Genomic DNA, 22830 nt, shown 5'->3' with positions numbered 1-22830 from the left:
TTCATCACACCTTACGGCGTTTTCTGCTACAGAACAATGCCCTTTGGTCTGAAAAACGCGGGAGCAACATATCAGAGGCTGATGCAGAAGTGTTTGGCGACACAGATTGGAAAAAACATGCAAGTATACATCGACGATGTCGTCATAATGTCAAAAAAGGGGGCGACACTGATCGAGGATTTCAAGGAAACCTTTGACAACCTCGACAAATTCTGCCTCAAGCTGAACCCGACGAAGTGCTCCTTCGGCGTCCCAGCAGGAGAACTTCTTGGGTTTCTAGTTTCAGCAAGAGGGATTGAAGCAAATCCCGACAAAATACAAGCTATCGTAACAATGAGAAAGCCAACAAAGTTGAAAGAAATACATCAACTAACTGGGCGAGTCGCAGCTTTGAGTAGATTCGTCGCCAGGCTGGGAGAAAAAGCGTTACCATTCTACGCTTTGATAAAGCAAGGGGAGAAATTCCAGTGGAACGAAGAAGCCGATAGAGCTTTTGAGGATCTGAAACGCACAATCTCGACACCACCAATCTTGGTGGCGCCGAAGGAAAAGGAACCTCTCCTGCTGTACATTGCAGCCACACCCCAAGTGGTTAGCACGGTGCTAGTTGTCGAAAGAGAAGAAGAAGGAAAACTCCATGGAGTGCAAAGGCCGGTATATTTCATCAGTGAAGTTTTATCGCCTTCGAAGCAACGGTACCCGCAGTACCAGAAACTAGCATATGGAGTAATTGCAACGGCAAGAAAGTTGAGCCACTATTTTTTGGCACACCCGATAATAGTAGTCAACGAAGCACCTCTTTCAAATATACGTAACAATCCAGAAGCTACAGGGTGTGTCTCCCTTTGGGGAATAGAACTTTCCCCTCGGGACATCACGTATGAAAAAAGAAAGGCAATCAAGTCGCAAGTTTTGCCAGATTTTATTGCAGAGTGGATGGAGCTGCAAAACACGGGACCCCCAGATTTGTCGAGAACTTGGACCATGAACTTTGATGGGTCCAAGAGAGTAGAAGGAGCGGGCGCAGGAGTGATACTTATATCACCTGAAGGCGACAAGTTAAAATACGTCCTCCGGATGACGTTCCCTAACGCATCCAACAATGAAGCAGAATATGAAGCCCTCATACACGGGATGAAGATGGCGAAAGCTTGCGGTGCAACTCGATTAAAAATCTTTGGCGACTCACAATTGGTGGCTCAGCAAGTTATGAACCAATGTGATGCAGTCAATGATAGCATGATAGCATACAAGGAGGTGTACAATGAGCTCGAGAAGCTGTTCGATGGATGCGAGGTAAACCACATCAGTAGGTTGAGCAATGATGAAGTCGACGTTCTCGCAAACATCGGGTCGCAGTGCCTCCCAATTCCGCCAGGAGTATTTTGGGAGGAGATAGCGGAGAGATCCACAAAGCCGAAGAAGTCGCAGAAAAAAGCAAAGGAAGAAAAAGCTTCGGCGTCCCTCAAAGAAGCTGCGGAGGATGAAGAGGATCAAGAGCTTGTGATGATGGTAGAAGTTCCTTGGATGCAAGCGTACATATCATATATCCTCAGGAAAGAAATACCCGACGATCCAGTTGAGGCAAGGCGAGTTATTCGACGATCCAAAGCTTTCACAGTGGTCAAAGGGGAGCTATACAAGCGAAGTATTTCAGGAGTCCTGCAAAGGTGCGTCACACCCGAGGAAGGAAGGATAATCCTAAAGGATGTGCACAAAGGTATATGTGGCCACCACACGAGTAGTCGAGCCATTGCAGTCAAGGTTTTTCAGGCAGGATTTTATTGGTTGATAGCAATTGAGGATGCCAAGGAAATAGTACGAACCTGCGACGCGTGCCAAAGGTTTGCCGCAAAACCTCACTCCCCGGCGGCAGAACTGACGCCAATACCATTGTCATGGCCCTTTGCCCAATGGGGACTTGATATGGTGGGCAAGTTGCACAAAGCTTCGCCAGGAGGATATGAGTACCAGCTGGTCGCGGTCGACAAATTCACCAAGTGGGTAGAAGCGAAGCCAATAAATTCACCAGATGCAGCGTCGGCAATAAAGTTTGTGAAAGGCCTCGTCTTTCGGTTTGGGGTGCCTCATAGCATTGTCACAGATAACGGTACAAACTTTACGTCCAAGGAATTCAAGGAGTACTACACAGAAGTAGGCATTAAATTGCACTTTGCGTCAGTTGGGCACCCGCAAACCAATGGCCAAGTCGAGAAAGCCAATGGAATTATCTGCAACGGCCTCAAAAAGCGCCTGCTAGGACCGCTTGAAAAAGCTCGACATACCTGGCCAGAGGAATTGCCAAGTGTTTTGTGGAGCATCCGAACAACACCAAATACGGCGACACAAGAAACTCCGTTTTTTCTCGTCCACGGAGCCGAAGCAGTATTACCAATTGAAATAGAGCATGATTCTCCAAGAGTAACAGAGTATGACGAAGAAACATCACGAAAAGCTCGGGAGGATGATATGGACGCACTCGATGAAGCTCGAGACGAAGTACTTTCACGAGTCACCAAGTACCAGCAGGACCTCAAAAACTACCACAGTCGACGGTTAAGGCCAAGATCTTTCCAGGTCGGAGATTTGGTCTTACGGTTAAATAAAAAAAGTACTGAAAAGCTCGAATCACCATGGCTAGGCCCTTACGTCGTCACGGAAGTCATCGACGGAGGAGCATACAGGATCAAGGACAAGAAGACGGGGGCTCCCGAGAAAAACCCTTGGAACGTGGCACAGCTCAGGCGGTTCTACGCCTAGAGTCGAAATATAGTCCTCCTTTGTAAAAATACAATGTACTGAAATGCCCGCGAGTTTTCAGACGCACTCTTTTCCTTTTCGGGGCACCGAGTGGGGCCGGAAAGGTTTTTAATGAGGCGGGCTCGTGGTGCTGCAATATAATAAAGATAGTGGAGATATACTTCTTATTCTTCGACACGCTCGGGGGCTCAACGCCTTCAAGTTACAAAATACATACAATATAGATAAACTAAGACTTACCGAAATATTTCGCCTTGGTACAATAATACCTCGCCAAATATAACATCGGAAGCTAACAAATTATAAATATAGTATACTCGTCAACATCTTATTGCTTTGGTCTGAAAACCTCGCAACAAAAATATAGAACTTCGACACCAAGACACTCGGGGGCTTGTAACCCACCGAGGGAAAAATAAATATATCTTCTTATGACAAGAGGAAAAAATCTCTGAGATAGCAAAACAGTATAAACTCCAGCTAAAGGCTCGGGGGCTCAGTGATCAAAAATAGAAATAATACAGAGTTGACAGCTTTACAATATATGTGTACAAATACACAAAGACATATCAATGGTGGAGCTACAGCAAGAAAAATCCTCAATGGAAACCTAGCGCATGGTCTATGGTTATGCGCTCAGTAGAAGGACGAGTACTATGCTCAGCATAGCTTCCCTTCACGAAGAACTCAGCATCCATCCGAAGAAGCTCATCCATCATATCTTCGGCGACAGGAGTCACCAAATCATCAATCTTGCCCATATTTCTCTTCTTCTTCGACATTTTAGCCAGGCACGTGGGAACAATTTGATCCACGGGCAATTTTGGATAGCAAATTTTTATCATCATCATGGCAAACCTTGCGCCAGCAGAGAGTTGAGCCCGCACAAAGCCATGGATTCGAGGAGCATCCCGAAATTTTTCCATTAAAGCTGGAAGGGTCTCTGTCATCTTGTTCCGAGGGAACATGGTTCCATAAACTAAAAATAAAGTCTTCGTACAGAAGTCGAGGAAGTCACGGACCTGAGCCGCGCGATCTTGGAATCTGACAATTTGGCGGGTGTGCTCAGGAGTAACCCAAAAGTTAGACCCATGTTGTGCAGCCAGTCTAAGCAAAACATTGGCTCGAGCTTCAACACGTTGGTCTTCGGCAGCAGTATCCAAAAACGAGCCTGGCACAGCAAGCAAATTGTCAAGGAAAGAAAAAACAACAAGAACAACATCCAACATGGTTATGAACAGGAAACATACCTGTCATGTCCAAGCTAGCGTCAGTCATCAGTTGAAGCATATAATTTTCGCGAGAAGAAGTTTCGGTAGCCTCAGCAACAGCAGCATCCTTTGCAGCAATGGCTTCTCTTGCCTGTTGAAGAGAAATTTTTTCTCTCTCGGACGCTTGTCGAGATTGTTCCATCATCGCAAGAGTTTGTTTCTTCATGGATTGGAGTTGTTGGCGAAGTTCTTGCAAATCTTGCGACAAGTGTTCACTTGAAAAATCTCCGGTAAGGGCTTTCTTCGAGAATGAAGAAGCAGGCGGAGTATCATCAGAGCAAGGATTGGTCGAGTAGTTATCAAATATTAACTGGAAAAGAAAGTCTCAGGATCAATAATAGTGCAAGGGAGAATTTCATTGATTTCCAGGAAAATTACATGGATATTACAGAAGGAGTTCTCCAAAAGGACTACTGAAGTAATTGTCGCCAAAGCTAATATGGCGACAAAAACAAAAGAAACAGAGAAAGCAAAAGAAGAGGCATTCAACTAGACCTCCGGCCTTGATGAGCTAGGAGTTGCAGATGGCTTGATCCTGAGATAGGCCAGGATTTTCTTCGTGTTGGGCTTCGACGCCTTGATCAACGACCGCCATTTTGTTTGTTCTATCTGCTCGGTGTCGCCAACTTTCATCTAGTCAACAGTTTGTTGACTGTCAGCGACCAAGGCAACGGTGCTCTCGACAGCAATCTTCATGTTCTCCTGGCGCATCTTCAGTCCAAGATCCTCCGGCGGATTGAAGTTCTTGGCAAGGGCAAGAAAAATCTTGGGCTCCTCTTTCTTCGGGAAGAAGTAGGGGAACAGACTCGATAATCCTGCGTCTGCATGCGCCACGCCTTCGCGAACTTCAGTTCCATGAAACTCCAGATAAGAGATTGCGTCAAGGAGAGGATCATCGGCGGGATTTTCTAGATCAAATTCTTGGTTTGTTTTACCTGCCGCAGAAAATATATGTTGGCCAACAGCAAGCAAGGAAAAGCAAGCCTAAGAAAGATAGAAGGGATCGACAAAGTTACCAAGGAAGCGTCGATTCTGCGTGTTCAAGCGCTTAATGATCGCCTGTTCACGAGTGGCCTGGGCGGCCTTGTGCTCGTTCAAAGTAGTTTCGGCATCATCAAGTCTCTTTTGCAGATCGTCGACACCAGCAGCTTTTGCCTTGGCCGTCTCGGCCTCTGCTTTAGCTTGGCTAGCGTCAAGTTCAGCTTTCTTGCGAGCCGTTTCGCTTTGCTCTAGTTTTTGAGCAAGCGTGTCGACAAGCTTGTTGGCCTCTGCAAGTTTCTCTGCCAAAATAGTAAAGAATCATCAAAATGGCGACAAGAAAGGAGCAAGAAGCTATAAACAAGGGGCAGCAAAAAATTATTACCTTCAGTCTTGCTGGCATACTGACGGTACCCAATGAATTGGGCACCGATGCGAACAAGCTCTTTGATCATAGGCTATCAAAGAAGAACAAAGAGAGAAAACGTCGGTATGGGAAAAATATGAAGGCATAAAAAAAACAGAGGAAATATAGATAATGACAAAGAAAACCAAGAACTTACATCATCCAAGAGAGAATTGGAGGAGCTACCCAATTGGAGGGTAGGCTCCGGGATTGTTTCAACCCTTGTCCTTTTTGGTGAAGGGACAAGAGGGCTTGAAGGAGGAGTGGTGGCGCCAACGTTTTGTTGAGGAGGCGAGGATTCTTCTCCCTCAACTGGCGTCTCCGAAACAATTAAAGTATGTGACGTGCTCGTTCGAGCAGCCACATCAAGAGTTGGTACTTCTTCCTCATCATCACTCCGATGAAAAATCGACAGCATAAAAAGCAAGATAAGACAAAAATCTTCGAGTACAGAAATAAGGAAAATAACAGTGACTTACGAGCTGATGAGGGATTCAAGATATGGATCATAAGTTGCCTTCTGTCGTGAAGGACCAACTTCTTCGGCTTTGGAGGTGCCGGAATCGTCGACATCATTCCTCTTCCTTTTGTTCCTTGGAGAAACAGCAGGAGGAGGAGATTGCGCTGACGCAGTGCCTTCGGAGGCAGCATCCTTTTCAGAAGATCCCGCAGATTTTAGAGAATCCATGGGTTCATTCACAAAAGAGGGGGCCTCTTGGTTGTCATCAGTGACAACGGCCCTTTCCTCGACTTCTCCACCTTCAGGAAGAGGAGGAAGCGAGACAAGATTTGGATGGTTCTGTAAAAAGTAAATAGGGGAAGATATCAGAAAAGGAGTTACAAAAAAGATAGCAAAGCAATAACAAATCAATCGACAAAGGTTACCTTGGGAAGTGGATTGGCGGCGCTGAATGGTTTTACACGGCAAGAAGAAGGGACAGGATCTTTTTTGCTGAGAGACGAGATTTTTCGGACAAGTTTTTCTAAGTCCTTGACCTCTAAATCTGCTGACAACCGATCTGCGTCCTTGTCGCCAGCATATTTCCAGAGAGGGTATTTGCGAGCCTGAAGCGGCTGCACCCTAGTCCTAAGAAAATATGCCATGATTTGGATACCTGACAACTCTTTGCCGCGAGTATTTTGCAACTCATGGATGCGAGTCATCAAGGCCTCTGTCGACATCTTTTCTTCTTCGGTAGCCTCTGCGTCCCAGGAGCGGCGGCGAAGAATTTTTTCGGCGCCGTCGAAAGGAGGGATGTTGTCTTCAGCACATCCATGGTTCTCCTCCTGAATGTACAACCACTTCTTGCGCCACCCTTGAACGGAGTCAGGAAGTTTGACGTCGAAGTAATCAACGGTGGGGCGAACAGAAATAACAACGCCGCCTATATTATAGGCGATGTTGGGAGAGCCATTACGGCGACAAAAGAAAATGCGCTTCCATAGCGCCCAGTTAGGCTGGACGCCAAGGAAGGCCTCGCAGAGGGTGATGAAAATGGAGATATGAAGGATGGAATTGGGCGTGAGGTGGTGAAGTTGCAGACCGTAAATAAAGAGCAGTCCGCGGAGAAAAGGATGAATGGGGGCGGAAAGACCGCGGATGAGGTGGTCGACAAAACTTACCCGATACCCCATTGGAGGGGTTGGGTAGCTTTCCTCGCTAGGGAAGCTCAGCGCGTTGGGTTTCTTGCTGATGCCCAGCTTCTTCAGCAAATTGATGTCCTGGGTGGAAATCTTGGACCTTTCCCACTCCGCGGTTCCCAGATCCACGGCGGCCATTGATGATTCCGGCGTGCTGTGCCTGGTCAAACGACGCGGTGGCATCAACAATGGCGCAGGAATGCAGCTTCGAGAAGATGAGCTTAGGGGATTGAGGAGCGCAGGAGAAGGTTTTGCAGAGGAGAGCAGAGGTGCGGCGTGAGCGGAAGTGCTCGAGGAGGAAGAAGGAGATCTTATATAGAGGTGCGGCGAAGCGGCGGACCGTTGGATGAAAAAAATGCGTGCCAGATGATAACCACGTGGAAGCAGGGGTAAAAAAGTATTTTAACATTGGAGAAGTTACGGTACGTGCGCCAGGAAAAGCGGAGGACGTGTGTCCCCCACTTGCACGACGTGTCAAGATAGTGGATCAATTGGGCCCGCAAGGCAGCGGGAGGAGACTTCTCGCGATTTTTAACTCGCAATCGTGGCTATCGTCAGCAATAGCGTCACCTTGGCGGAAGAAAAAATTCGCCTTAACAGCTTGATAAAAGGCGACATGGAAAAGTAATGCTGAGCCTTTGATCAAATACAAGTTTTTGATCAAATGCTCGGGGGCTACTTTGAAAAAATGAAAAGATCAAGAAAGACAAAATAGAAATGGCATGAGCCTATGATCAAATACAAATATTTGTTCATAGCCTCGGGGGCTACTCCCATCGGGAGCGCTGTTCGCGCACCCGAGCAATTGTAAAACTTCGGGAGAGGAAGAAAATATAGCGGCATAAGGCGTGGAGCCTACAACCAAGCACAAGTCCTTGGCTGTAGCCTCGGGGGCTACTCCCATCGGGAACGCTGTTCGCGTACCCGATGAAATCATAAAAAAGAAAGCAAGAAAGAGAAAAAGAAAGATAGCAGAGCAAAAGAGTATATTTCGAGTTATAAATAACTCTGCATATACTCCCATCGGGAGAGCAATATAAGTCATCTTTGACTCGATAAAATGTGCCATTCCAACAGCCGAATAAGCACTCGACAATATATTCTCAGAACACCAAAGTTGCGATCAATTTCTGAATGCCGCAAATTTGCGAAGGTAAGACCCCAGATCCGTTCTGTGAGGCGTGGCATCGCCAAAGACTGCGCTCTGCTACTTTTATCCGTATCAACTGATACGAAGAAAAATCCTAACAGACGCGTTAGGTACCCAATAAATTTTACTGGGACTCGACAGAATGGTAAGACCTTAAGCGGCACCTGTCGAAGTTTGCACCAGTATCCCGAGATCATGTCCAGGGACGTGATCTTGAAGTAGGTTTTTGCGGATTGCCACTAGAGCAGTTAACTAGTACCTGATCCGTCAGAAGAACTAGCCCCAACTACCATCATCCCTGTACAATATAGAAGTTTATGAGAAGAAATATGGAAAAGTTAATGTTGTCGAATAAAAATAAACAGTGGATATTTTCCCTGACTCTATGATTCAAGCAAAATCTCGGGGGCTACTGACATAGGCATCCCAAATGGGCCTGCCGAAGATAGTACCCGGGGTTTACTGAAGGCCCACTACCCGAAGAATAAGAAGATTCGGAAGCCCAAGATATATTTAAGGAAAGCTAGAGTTGTAATAGGAAGTGTTATTTGTAATCTTGCGGGATGAGTTAGAAACCTTTCCGGACTCTGTAACTTGTACTACACGAAATCCCTCGGCTCCGCCTCCTATATAAGGGGGAGTCGAGGGACGCAGAAATCATCGAATCATTGTTCTCAAACCCTAGTTTCATAATCGTCGAGTACTTTTCGGCTGAAACCTTCGAGATCTAGTTGCACTCTACTTCCAACTAAACCCTAGTCTACAACCCGTAGGCATTTACAAGTTAATACCTTGTCAGACGGTGTACTACACCGTGCCCATACATGGTATACGGGTATTTCAACATCCCCTCTTAATCTAAACTGCGAAGATGATTTAGATTACGCCCTAAATTCTAAAAGACTTTTAACTAGAAGTGCTTTGGTAAAACCATCAACAATTTGATCTCTACTTGATAGTAAGCTTATTTTCTGCCACTTGTTCTCTAACAAAGTGGAAGTCAACTTCAATTTGTTTTGTACGTGCATGAAATATTTGGTTTGCTGAAAGATATGTTGCACCAAGATTATCAAACCATAAATATGGAATCTCTTTTAGATGAACACCAACCTCCTGAAGAAGTGCTTCAACCCATATCATCTCCGCATTGGCATTTGCTAATGCTTTGTACTCAGCTTCTCTTCTTGATCTTGACACTGTAACTTGTTTTCTGGCACTCGAGGAGATTAAATTTGGTCCAATAAATACTGCAAAACCTCCTATGGAATGCCTATCATCAAGGCAGCCAGCCCAATCTGCATCTGAAAAAGCACTCAAAAATGTAGAAGAAGAGGGCTGGAATGTAATGCCAATGCCAACAGTGTCTCTAACATAACGTAATATTCTTTTAACAGCTGTCCAATGAACTGTAGTGGGTGCATGCAAAAACTGACACACCTTACACTACAAACAATTCGCAAGTCCATAACGATTTTAATTCGTCAAGGAATGTGAAAAATCTGTTACAGAGACCTCATACTGACGGTTTGGAAGACCGCGACGAACCTCTCATCACAGATGGCCCGGATGACGGTTAGAAATGTCCGTCATGGATCCATGACGGCTAGGACCAAGCCCAAAGCCCAGTCGGTGCATTGTGACAGACTTACACCTTGTCGGGCGGTCCCCCTGTACCCGACCGATGTGTCAGTCGTGTTAGGCCAATGATTGCACCATTATTACGATCGCGTGATACCTTTTTGTCGCCTAACATATTCTCAGCGATGCCGTGGCTTGCCCCGTAGAGGACACATGCCACCTTCCCGTGGAAACGCGTGGCGACATCTGCTCTGAAATAAACTAACGTCGTTGCGACAAATGTGCCACTAGATTCATGACATGTGGCCACATACAACAGCTGGGCCCATCCGTTGATGGGCCTTGAGGCCCGTTAGGTGATGGGCCTTGAGGCCGTCAGTTGATGGTCCTTGGAGGCCCATTAGTTGGTAGTCCTTAGGCCCGTTAGTTGGTAGGCCTTTTGGCCCGTTAGTTGGTCGGCCTTGAGCCCCTTCAGCTGCTGGGCCTTGAGCCCATTAGCTCATGGGCCTTGGGCCCGTTAGTTGGTGGTCCTTTAGGCCCGTTAGTTCGTGGGCCTTGAGCCCTGTCAGTTGACAGGACTTGAGCCCCGTTAGTTGATGGGCCTTGGGGTCCGTTAGTTGATGGATTTTCGACCCGTTTAAAATTGCCTCTTATGCAACCCTTTAAAATTTAATTTCTGAATTTTCCTATAAATAATATGCCCACAAGAGCATGCAAAAACTGAAAACGCTACATAATTACATTCAGGAATATAATTTACACACTAAGAGAATTACAATTATGCAATAACATCAGATCAGAGTTCAGCGTGCAAAGTAGCACCAAGATATCTGTTCAACATGAACAGAACAGCTCCAACAACATCAAAAAACATTTCCAGCATTGAGCATACCACCACCTGTGTGAACCACGTTATCAGAGTTACACAGTCTACCTTTACTTACATAAGCTTGAGAAACCTTTCAATCTTTGCCGACATCACATCTTGCTTTTCTAATCTTTCCTTTGGCTTGGTTGTCAGCTGATTAATTTGATCCCTGTGGATCATGGCAATATTGGATAGCTCTGCACTTGCCATCTTCTCCTTCTCCAGTTCTGCATCAAGTTTGATCATTCTGGATCGAGAGGAGTGATGTGTGACCCCTAAATTCTGAAAAAATGTAGGCTGGGAAGTTTTCCCCGAGAGGACCTCGTAAACAACCTGGGTCTCAGTCCTACGTTTTCCATCTACTGTAGGTACACACAGCTCATATTCCATCTCAGCCTTATTTTACAATGAATAATCATGGTTAGGAGATGCATCAAGATATAAGATAAACGTTACTGACAACTCTTCGAAAGATGGCTTACAATTGCATCATTTGTCGGGGTGGAGAAGCCGTTATGTCGGCTCAAGTGGCACTCTTTAAACATATCCAGAGGACTAAGTTCTTTGCTGTTGTATTTGTCCTTCTGAAAAAATAACATAAATAAGTGATCACAACACATGTGAGGTTGGATCCGTCACCTTGTTCCTGGGCTAAACCTCTTCCGACTTCATCAACAACACCTGGGCCGCCCGGTGGTACAAAAGGCTGGATGTGCGAGATCACAGAGAGAAATAATGGTTGGCTTGGATATTATACTAGGCCCCGCATCAAGAAAGTGTGGACGAGAATGTACGCCTGGTTGTGCAACATAGATCAGATCTCTCATGGGTAAAGCAGCACAACTCTGAGAGTAAAAAACTATGGCTTGTCACTCCCTGTTCTGGAAAAGAATTGTGAACATAGCAGGAAAGAAACTTCACGAAGTTCTTGAAGGAGATATGCCCTAGAGGCAATAATAAAGTGGTTATTATTTATATCTTTATGTTTATAATAAATGTTTATATATCGTGCTGTAATTGTATTAACCGAAACATTAGTACATGTGTGATATGTAGACAAACAAAGAAGTCCCTAGTATGCCTCTTAACTAGCTTGTTGATTAATGGATGATTAGTTTCATAATCATGAACATTGGATGTTATTAATAACAAGGTTATGTCATTGTATGAATGATGTAATGGACACACCCAATTAAGCGTAGCATAAGATCTCGTCATTAAGTTATTTGCTATAAGCTTTCGATACATAGTTACCTAGTCCTTATGACCATGAGATCATGTAAATCACTTGTACCGGAAAGGTACTTTGATTACACCAAACACCACTGCGTAAATGGGTGGCTATAAAGGTGGGATTAAGTATCCGGAAAGTATGAGTTGAGGCACATGGATCAACAGTGGGATTTGTCCATCCCGATGACGGATAGATATACTCTGGGCCCTCTCGGTGGAATGTCGTCTAATGTCTTGCAAGCATATGAATGAGTTCATAAGAGACCACATACCACGGTACGAGTAAAGAGTACTTGTCAGGAGACGAGGTTGAACAAGGTATAGAGTGATACCGAAGATCAAACCTCGGACAAGTAAAATATCGCGTGACAAAGGGAATTGGTATTGTATGTGAATGGTTCATTCGATCACTAAAGTCATCGTTGAATATGTGGGAGCCATTATGGATCTCCAGATCCCGCTATTGGTTATTGGTCGGAGTGAGTACTCAACCATGTCCGCATAGTTCACAAACCGTAGGGTGACACACTTAAAGTTGGATGTTGAAATGGTAGAACTTGAATATGGAATGGAGTTCGAATATTTGTTCGGAGTCCCGGATGAGATCCCGGACATCACGAGGAGTTCCGGAATGGTCCGGAGAATAAGATTCATATATAGGAAGTCATATTCCAAGTTTGGAAATGATCCGGTGCATTTATGGCAGGTTCTAGAAGGTTCTAGAAAAGTCCGGAAGAAACGCACTATGGAAGGTGGAGTCCCGGAAGGACTCCACAAGCTTGACCAGCCAAACCCTAAAGGAGGAGTCCGAGGTGGGCTCCACCTAGAGGTGGCCGGCCACCCCACCTCAAGGAAAGGTGGGAGTCCCACCTTGAGTGGGACTCCCTCCTTGAGTAGGTTTCCCACATATGGGAGGTTTTAGTGTTGGGGTCTTATTCGAAGACTTGGACTAGAACTCTTGGGGCTTCCACCTATATAATGAGGAGGAGAGGGAGGGGGCAGCCACTCTTTGGCTCAGCCTTGGCCGCACCCCTTAGAGGGCCGGCGCCCAACCCCCCTCTCTCCCCAAACCCTAGCGGTCTCTCTCCTCCACCACATCCCGCACGCTTAAGCGAAGCTCCGCCGGATTTCTCCACCACCACCGATACCACGCCGTCGTGCTGTCGGATTCAAGAGGAGCTACTACTTCCGCTGCCCGCTGGAACGGGGAGGTGGACGTCGTCTTCATCAACAACCGAACGTGTGACCGAGTACGGAGGTGCTGCCCGTTCGTGGCGCCGGAACCGATCGTGATCAAGATCTTCTACGCGCTTTTGCAAGCGGCAAGTGATCGTCTACCGCAACAATAAGAGCCTACTCTTATAGGCTTTGGAATCTCTTCAAGGGTTAGTCTTGATCATCCCCTCGTTGCTACCGTCTTCTAGATTGCATCTTGGCTTGGATTGCGTGTTCGCGATAGGAAATTTTTTGTTTTCTATGCTACGAATCCTTACAGTGGTATCAGAGCCGTGTCTATGCATAGATGGTTGCACGAGTAGAACACAATGGTTTTGTGGGCGTTGATGCTCTTGTTATCTTTAGTTTGAGTACTTTGCATCTTTGTGGCATAGTGGGATGAAGCGGCTCGGACTAACTTTACATGACCGCGTTCATGAGACTTGTTCCTCGTTCGACATGCAACTTGTATTGCATAAGAGGCTTTGCGGGTGTCTGTCTCTCCTACTATAGTGAAGATTCAATTTACTCTTCTATTGACAACACTGGTATCACCGTTGTGGTTCATGTTCGTTGGTAGATTAGATCTTACTCGAAAACCCTAAACCACGTAAAATATGCAAACCAAATTAGAGACGTCTAACTTGTTTTTGCAGGGTTTGGTGATGTGATATGGCCATAATGTGATGATGAATATGTATGAGATGATCATTATTGTATTGTGGCAACCGGCAGGAGCCTTATGGTTGTCTTTAAATTTCATGTTGAGTAGTATTTCAAAGTAGTTGTAATAGTTACTACATGAGGTGAACAATCATGAAGACGGCGCCATGAACCTTGACGCTACGCCGACGATGATGGAGATCATGCCCGTTGATGATGGAGATCATGTACGTGCTTTGGAGATGAAGATCGAAGGCGCAAAGACAAAAGGGCCATATCATATCACATATGAATTGCATGTGATGTTAATCCTTTATGCATCTTATTTTGCTTAGATTGCGACGGTAGCATTATAAGATGATCCCTCACATTAATATCAAGATAATAAAGTGTTCTCCCCTCGTATGCACCGTTGTAACAGTTCGTCGTTTCAAAGCATCTCGTGATAATCGGATGTGATAGATTCAACGATTCATATACAACGGGTGTAAGCCATGTTGCACACGCGGAATACTTGGGTTTGCTTGACGAGCCTAGCATGTACAGACATGGCCTCGGGACAACGGAAACCGAAAGGTTGAACACGAGTCATATGGATGATATGATCAACATGTTGATGTTCACCATTGAAGCTACATCATCTCACGTGATGATCGGTTTTGGTGTAGTGGATTTGGATCGTGTACCACTTAATAACTATGAGGGATGTTGTATTAAGTGGGAGTTCATTAGTAATTAGATTAAAACATGAACTAATTATCATAAACATAGTCTGAGTAGTATTTTGTATTAATTTTGTAGTATTGGCATCCGTTTACTACTATGCGCTAGTCTTGTTATTGAGATAGAAATACTGTTAAATCTGATAAGAAACTTTACGGATTAGTACCGTATTGTTAAAGAATTAAGAATTGATTAAGTCCTATTGCAAACTTTTAGTAAACCTCACATTGTTGATTCGAAGTGCTAAGGTTTCAATTAGTACCTAAAGTTATCTTGTCTCCGTCAAACTTGAAGTTCAAATTTGTTTGAAAAGTAAGGAGCTGAAAAATTTAGTTTTCAGAAATAATCAAGGTATGAGATATATGTGATATCTAAGACCTTATTACAAGATGATAGAATATAATTTGGTGAGACTACATAAACTCATAAGTTTTATGGGAATGTATGAAGGTTGAAGACGCCAGGCGTCACAATCCTCCAACTATTGGGGCACTAATGGTATTCGCATATCCATGAGGTTATCATCCTTAGTATGCACCGTTGCTAAGACTCGTCGTTTCGAAGCATCACGTGATGATCGGGTGTTATAGATTCTACGTGTGCTTACAACGGGTGCAAGCCAGATTTGCACATGCGAATACTAAGGTTAAACTTTATGAGCCTAGCATGTACAGACATGGTCTCAAAAAGTTGTCATGAATTGATGGATAAAATTATGAGTGAAATTGTTCATCATATTACAAAGTTACTAATAAGTGAAATCTAAAACACTTGTCATATGATGATCAACTTCAAAGTAAGAACCTCAAGGTTATTGGTATTTGATCAACAAACCTAGAAGTTATTGATGTTGAAGTGTTTTTCTGAATAATGAGGAAAGCTAAAAGAGAAACTGCAAAAGATATTCTGGCAAAAAGATAAGAAAAGACTAGAAAGTCTAGCTCAGGTGTATATAAATGATATACATGTTATGGTTGTATTCCTAGTTAAGTCACACAATGAAATTCTTGGGTATTAGTACTATATTGGTTGGTATGAAGTGTCATACAAAACAACGCAATACAAGAATACAATGGCCTAAGTGACTGACAAGGAATATGATAAGAATGTTCGCCTAGAACAAAATAAAGTGTTATTATGTTCGTCGTTAGCATTCTATCTAGCCCTTAGAATTTATAATAAAGAACTTAATAATTGTTATTTTGCTCTGGTCAAATGAAAACAATGAGTTGTTCAAATTATGACATTACTCCATATACGATGGATAAGTTATTATAAATCTTAATGGTGAAACACACATACATAACACTGACGCTAAAAATGCCATAAGGCAAATGATTTGAATTCCACTTATTTGTGGAACCGCCATTTAGGTCATGTTAGAAAGGAACGCATGAAGGAACTCTATGCAAATGGATTTTTGGAGTCATTTGATTTTTGAATCATTTGGCGCTTGCAAATCTTTTCTAAAGAGAATGATTAAAATACCGTTCATAGGCCAAAAGTTAAACGGGCAACTAACTTAGTGGAAAAATACATGATGATGTATGTGGTTCACTGGGCATAGTTGTGTGCGGGAGATTCTTCTACTTCATGAAAACTTTCAACAATGAATTGAGTATATATATGTGGATATATTCAATAAGGAAGAAGTTTGAAACATTTGAATGGATTCAAATAATTTTCAACATGAAGTGGAAATCATCGTAATAGAAAAGTCAAATATCTATGATTGGATCATGGTGGAAATATTTGAATTACGTGTTTTAGCGAACATCTAAGAGAGTTATGAAATTGTTCCACAACTCACATTTCTTGGAGTATCATAATGATGATATAGTATCCAAGATATGTATCCAAACCTTGTTGGATTAATGATGAGATAAAATATTATGACGCCATTATATTTTTGTGGATTATGCTTTAGTGACTACCGCTTTTACACTAAATAGAGCATCATCATGATCCGTTGAAATGACACCATACGAGTTATGGCATGGGTATAAACCCTAATAGTCCTTTCTTTAAATTTTGGTCTAAAGAGTTTACAAACCAAAATCGGATGGATGTCTTTGTTGGTTATCCCAGAGATTTAATTGGGATTTCTTCCCACAAGACAAAGACAAAAGTGTTTGTCAATGTTTCTTATTTCCGAGAAATTGTTTCTAGTGAAGTATTTGAGTGGGAGGACAATATATTTTGATAAGGTTTATGAACCTGAGCATAATGATCAGAGTAGCGCAGCATCGGACTTTGTTTCGGAAGCGGCCACGACGATCATGGCTCCCATGACTACAAAGTGTTTTAGCCATGGAGATCGAAGTACATATTGAACCTTGTAGGTATGGTTTACTTTGTGATCAAATAAATGATTTGTGAACAAAGGATTGATTTTGAACAATGATAAACCAACTACAAACAAAGAAGTTATGATGGGCCCTGACTCCGTTAAAATGGCTATATGCCATGAAATCCAAGATAGATGAATACTTTATGAAAGTAAATGGATCTATGAAATTGATAGACTTGGATGAAATATCCTTGAAGAAAGCTTGACTTGTCGAAAAATTGTTTACGACAAAGTTCAAAGAGTTGAATACGATAAGATTAGATCTTCCGTAGCAATGCTTATAGTCTATGTGGATTATTCTAGTAATCACTACATATTTCTTTTATGAGATATGCTAGTAGGATGGCAAAATACACTACTTAACAGAAGTATGTATACAAGATACAACCAAGAGTTTTGCTGGTCCGTGGAATACTAGATAGCTATATAAGCTTCAATTGGATGAAGTAAGTATCACGGAGTTGGAATCTTCACCAGATGAAATAGTCAAAGAGTTTTTGATTTCATCAGAGACGATGAAGAGGCTTGCATTTGCAAGAAATTAAGTGGGAGCGCTAAGACACATTTATAATACTTTATGTAGGTGACATATAGTTGGTTATAAATGATGTAATTATATACTTGATTAAAAGGTTTCATTGAGAATTAACTTCAATGAAAGGATATGGACTGAAACAAATTTAGTGTCAAGATCTATGAAGATAGATTGAAACACATAAATAAGTTTAAGTCAAAGTACATATGATGGATATTGAAGTAGTTCAATATAGAAATATTAAGAAAATGTTCTTGTCATGTGAAGGTTTAACAAGACTTGAGTGTATCTGACACTCAATGAGTAAAAACACATGAGTGATTATAGATCACGAATAATATGTACACAATCAGATATCATGTGCTATAAAGTGTTATGAGCATATACCAGAATGATTCATATGATGATCATTGGACGACAGTAAGAATATCCTTGAGTACTTTAGAAGAACTAAGGATATATATATATATTTTTTGTATGAAGAAATGACAAACAAATCGCTGTAAGGTGTTACACCGATATTTATTTTGTCACATATCAAAATAGAATTTCAATCTCAAATTAGACTAAGTGTTGTTTTAAAAGTAGCACAATGAACTAGAAGTTGTCTATGTTAGATTTAGAAGAGTTCTAAATATTGTGATGGATTCTACAAAACGATAGAGAGTATGTCATTTGTTTTGACAAATGACTGAGGATGTTGAGTCAAGAAGTTCTTTGAGAACTTGGTGTAGTTCCGATAGTGTCAGAACTTTGAAGCTATATTGTATGTGACAATATTAGTGACTTATTTCAGACCGCGGAATTAAGGTTCCACCATAAGATCAAACATATTTAATGCCAACTCATTTGGAAATGAGTGATGCGTTGAGACGCAAATGAATTACAAAATACATACGTTTCTGAGCGTGTCAGATCTGTTGACTAAAAACCTCTCCCGTGAGCAATACATGATAAAGCACCATAAGGCCAAGGTGTTATATCTTTACAAATGTAAACTAGATTATTGACTCTAGTGCAAGTGGGAGACTGAAGGAGATATGCCCTAGAGGCAATAATAAAGTGGTTATTATTTATATCTTTATGTTTATAATAAATGTTTATATATCGTGCTGTAATTGTATTAACCGAAACATTAGTACATGTGTGATATGTAGACAAACAAAGAAGTCCCTAGTATGCCTCTTAACTAGCTTGTTGATTAATGGATGATTAGTTTCATAATCATGAACATTGGATGTTATTAATAACAAGGTTATGTCATTGTATGAATGATGTAATGGACACACCCAATTAAGCGTAGCATAAGATCTCGTCATTAAGTTATTTGCTATAAGCTTTCGATACATAGTTACCTAGTCCTTATGACCATGAGATCATGTAAATCACTTGTACCGGAAAGGTACTTTGATTACACCAAACACCACTGCGTAAATGGGTGGCTATAAAGGTGGGATTAAGTATCCGGAAAGTATGAGTTGAGGCACATGGATCAACAGAGGGATTTGTCCATCCCGATGACGGATAGATATACTGCGGGCCCTCTCGGTGGAATGTCGTCTAATGTCTTGCAAGCATATGAATGAGTTCATAAGAGACCACATACCACGGTACGAGTAAAGAGTACTTGTCAGGAGACGAGGTTGAACAAGGTATAGAGTGATACCGAAGATCAAACCTCGGACAAGTAAAATATCGCGTGACAAAGGGAATTGGTATTGTATGTGAATGGTTCATTCGATCACTAAAGTCATCGTTGAATATGTGGGAGCCATTATGGATCTCCAGATCCCGCTATTGGTTATTGGTCGGAGTGAGTACTCAACCATGTCCGCATAGTTCACGAACCGTAGGGTGACACACTTAAAGTTGGATGTTGAAATGGTAGAACTTGAATATGGAATGGAGTTCGAATATTTGTTCTGAGTCCCGGATGAGATCCCGGACATCACGAGGAGTTCCGGAATGGTCCGGAGAATAAGATTCATATATAGGAAGTCATATTCCAAGTTTGGAAATGATCCGGTGCATTTATGGCAGGTTCTAGAAGGTTCTAGAAAAGTCCGGAAGAAACGCACTATGGAAGGTGGAGTCCCGGAAGGACTCCACAAGCTTGACCAGCCAAACCCTAAAGGAGGAGTCCGAGGTGGGCTCCACCTAGAGGTGGCCGGCCACCCCACCTCAAGGAAAGGTGGGAGTCCCACCTTGAGTGGGACTCCCTCCTTGAGTAGGTTTCCCACATATGGGAGGTTTTAGTGTTGGGGTCTTATTCGAAGACTTGGACTAGAACTCTTGGGGCTTCCACCTATATAATGAGGAGGAGAGGGAGGGGGGCAGCCACTCTTTGGCTCAGCCTTGGCCGCACCCCTTAGAGGGCCGGCGCCCAACCCCCCTCTCTCCCCAAACCCTAGCGGTCTCTCTCCTCCACCACATCCCGCACGCTTAAGCGAAGCTCCGCCGGATTTCTCCACCACCACCGATACCACGCCATCGTGCTGTCGGATTCAAGAGGAGCTACTACTTCCGCTGCCCGCTGGAACGGGGAGGTGGACGTCGTCTTCATCAACAACCGAACGTGTGACCGAGTACGGAGGTGCTGCCCGTTCGTGGCGCCGGAACCGATCGTGATCAAGATCTTCTACGCGCTTTTGCAAGCGGCAAGTGATCGTCTACCGCAACAATAAGAGCCTACTCTTATAGGCTTTGGAATCTCTTCAAGGGTTAGTCTTGATCATCCCCTCGTTGCTACCGTCTTCTAGATTGCATCTTGGCTTGGATTGCGTGTTCGCGATAGGAAATTTTTTGTTTTCTATGCTACGAATCCTTACAGTTCTAAACACCCAGTAAAAACTGACGGACATAGTTCTTCAAAATATAATCAATCTTTGAACAATTTTTTGCGAAAACTTGCATTGGCCAAAGGTCACCGGTCCGAGGCATAGACAGTGCATCAAACACCTTTTCTTTTGGGCTTGTTGAGTACGCTTGTATTCACCCTTTACTTCTAAATTCTTGCAAGACCGTGAGCACGACGGCGGAGGCAACACCTACGAAATAGAGGAAAACTACGAGATTGCCTATGATGAATCTTATCTTTCCGAAGGCGTCGAGGGAGTTGATTACTGCATCGTCTACGACGTAGGCGAAGAGGAAGAATAGGAGCGATAGAGGGGGACTCTAGTAGTATGATTTGAGCCGAGCAGCATAGCACGTTACTAAATAAACTGCTGAGCTCTTGGTATGTTAAGTTTGTTAGTACCGTTGGTTTGTAAGTCAGCCTGTAGGTGGTCAAGGACCGTCCACGGCGCCGCCAGCCCAGCCCAATTGAATCCTTCAACCGAACACTCACGGTCAGCGGGGAAAACGTGATGGGCTTCCGCTACGCGTTAGCTACCGCCCGCCACGCCGCCTAGACATTAGATCGAGACTTCCTCGCTCCGATCCCCTTCGACGGGCGCCACGCCATGGCCGGAGAAAGTCCGCCACCTCTCCATCCGCTCCCTCTCCATCCGCTCCCTCTCCCGGCTGATTCGGCTGCCCCTCCCTCCCTCCGCTCCCCTTCTCCCACCATGGCAAGCTCACCCCATTCATTGAGCAGCAGATCTGCGGGAGCTCCTGGCGTCCGGCGGTGTGGTGCTACACGCATCCGGTGAGGTCGGAGGGGAGCAGATCTGCGGGAGCTCCTGGCGGCCGGCGGTGTGGTGCTGCACGCATCCGCTTTTGGTGCGTTGAGCCGAAATTGGCTGCAGAATCTCCTCTTAGTTTCATTACGGTGATTGGAGAGGGCAATTACAGTATTGATGCTTTCCTGGCGGGTACAAGTGGGCAGATGGACGCCGCTTTATCTTGAAGTAACTTAACGTGCACAAGCGGCGCCCCACCTTAGTCAGGCGGACGGAAGTTATCAGCTAGTGGGCATCCATGGACAGGCCCACTTACACGCATATTTGTAAGTTGATAATAGTCGGAGTTAAGTTTAAACAATCCCCTCATGACCAAGAAGGATATCCAAGTCTTTGTAAAATTTTGACTTGTAATATGAAGTACATGATTTGTTGGCCCTCATATGTTTGTGTTGTGCCATTATGTGGAATATGACATTTGTGAGATACCACTCTATGGATTTTATATCAACGATTTGCGTACTATAAATTCAGTGGTATGCTGGGTCATCGCATAACACTCTAAAACCTCGTGTTATTATCAATAAATAAAAGTGACAAATCTTATACTAGCTTGTTTCAAAAATAAATAAAAATCAATAAGCCTGTCACAAAAAACCTGCGCATCCGCCCATTCTAAGAGGTTTTTTTTTTTGAAATACATTCTAAGAGGTTGAATGAGTCGCCTCAAAAAACACCAGCTCACGATCCGAACGTATGTAAGAGAAGCACATAACAGGCACATTTCGCCGCTATGCCAAATCAATGGTCCCGACGAACAGGCTGACGGCTCGACAGTTAATTAGCATGCGCTGCTGGTGTTGGTGGGAGGCGGCGAGGACCGGCAAAGCGGGCAGCTCGGCCGCCGGCGCAGCCAGTCGTCGATGCATCGTCGGTGGAAGGCGTGGAGGCACCCTGGCAGCCGCCGGAGCTCGTCGCCGTCCGCGTACTCCACCAGGCACACCGCGCACTGCGTGCCCTCCTCCTCCTCCTTGCCGGTCCCTGCCTTGGAGTACACCGCCGTCGGGTACGAGGCCAGGACGGCCTCGTCGATCCCTGGCGCGGCTGCGGCGCACCCTCGGCCCAGCTCCGCGTCCTGGTCGCCGACGGCGCTCCGCCGCGACGCGCGGTGCACCCGGTTGGCGCAGAGGAAGGTGACGGCGGAGATCACGATGAGGACCGCCACGGAGGCGCCGAGCAGCAGCGCGGTGGAGGGGCCGGCCATGGCAGGTGATGGTCGCGGCAAACTGAGCAGCCTGCAGCGACGACAGATTAACCTGATGACACTGCCACAGATATACCACTACGTAGCACAGATACTCAATTTGTCTGTCCGTGCGTCGAGGGAATGATTCGGATGCGCGGCCGGCCACGTCACGGTCAAGAAGATCAAAACCAGATCTCTGGTATTAGCTACGTGCGTACGTAGCTACATATATATACTACCAAAGAAAGAATTAGCCCCAAATTAGCACGGTAATGGCCAAACCAAGATGCATCATCACGTTTGGTTTGACTCTTACTGTTTGTCCACAATTCGTCAACGACTCTCCTGTGGTAGTCTGAAAGTTTCAATCTTTTTAGCCGAGAGTAACTTCCAAGTGGTAGCATCATGCGTTTTGCCTGAAACAAGAAGCTTTCTGTTCGCAACCTGTTGGCGCTGCACCTTGAGGTTGAAGACCCTGGGTTTTGATAATCTCGTCAAATGAATGAATGAAACAGGGCGAGGAGTTTTCTTTTCTCCGGTCAAGAAGAGTGACGTGGGATGTCAGTAATAATTCACTTATGGTGGTGGGA

General features: G+C 44.2%; 1 protein-coding gene across 1 annotated transcript; it reads right to left on the bottom strand.

The window, feature by feature from the left end:
- Positions 1–21661: 21661 nt before the first annotated feature.
- On the bottom strand, positions 21662–22416 carry LOC127304477 (RING-H2 finger protein ATL70-like). Its single transcript, XM_051335151.2, has one exon. The coding sequence runs from the start codon at positions 22256–22258 to the stop codon at positions 21836–21838; it is 423 nt and encodes a 140-aa protein (XP_051191111.1). The 5' UTR covers positions 22259–22416; the 3' UTR covers positions 21662–21835.
- Between the last annotated feature and the right edge of the window lie 414 nt (positions 22417–22830).

Source organism: Lolium perenne, chromosome 5 (assembly GCF_019359855.2).
Source record: "Lolium perenne isolate Kyuss_39 chromosome 5, Kyuss_2.0, whole genome shotgun sequence".
Classification (NCBI taxonomy): domain Eukaryota; kingdom Viridiplantae; phylum Streptophyta; class Magnoliopsida; order Poales; family Poaceae; genus Lolium; species Lolium perenne.
This window is presented reverse-complemented; position numbering and strand designations above follow the sequence as displayed.

Excerpts from the sequence above, each read along its gene's own strand:
- LOC127304477 (XM_051335151.2), bottom strand. The coding sequence starts at position 22,258 with ATGGCCGGCCCCTCCACCGCGCTGCTGCTCGGCGCCTCCGTGGCGGTC.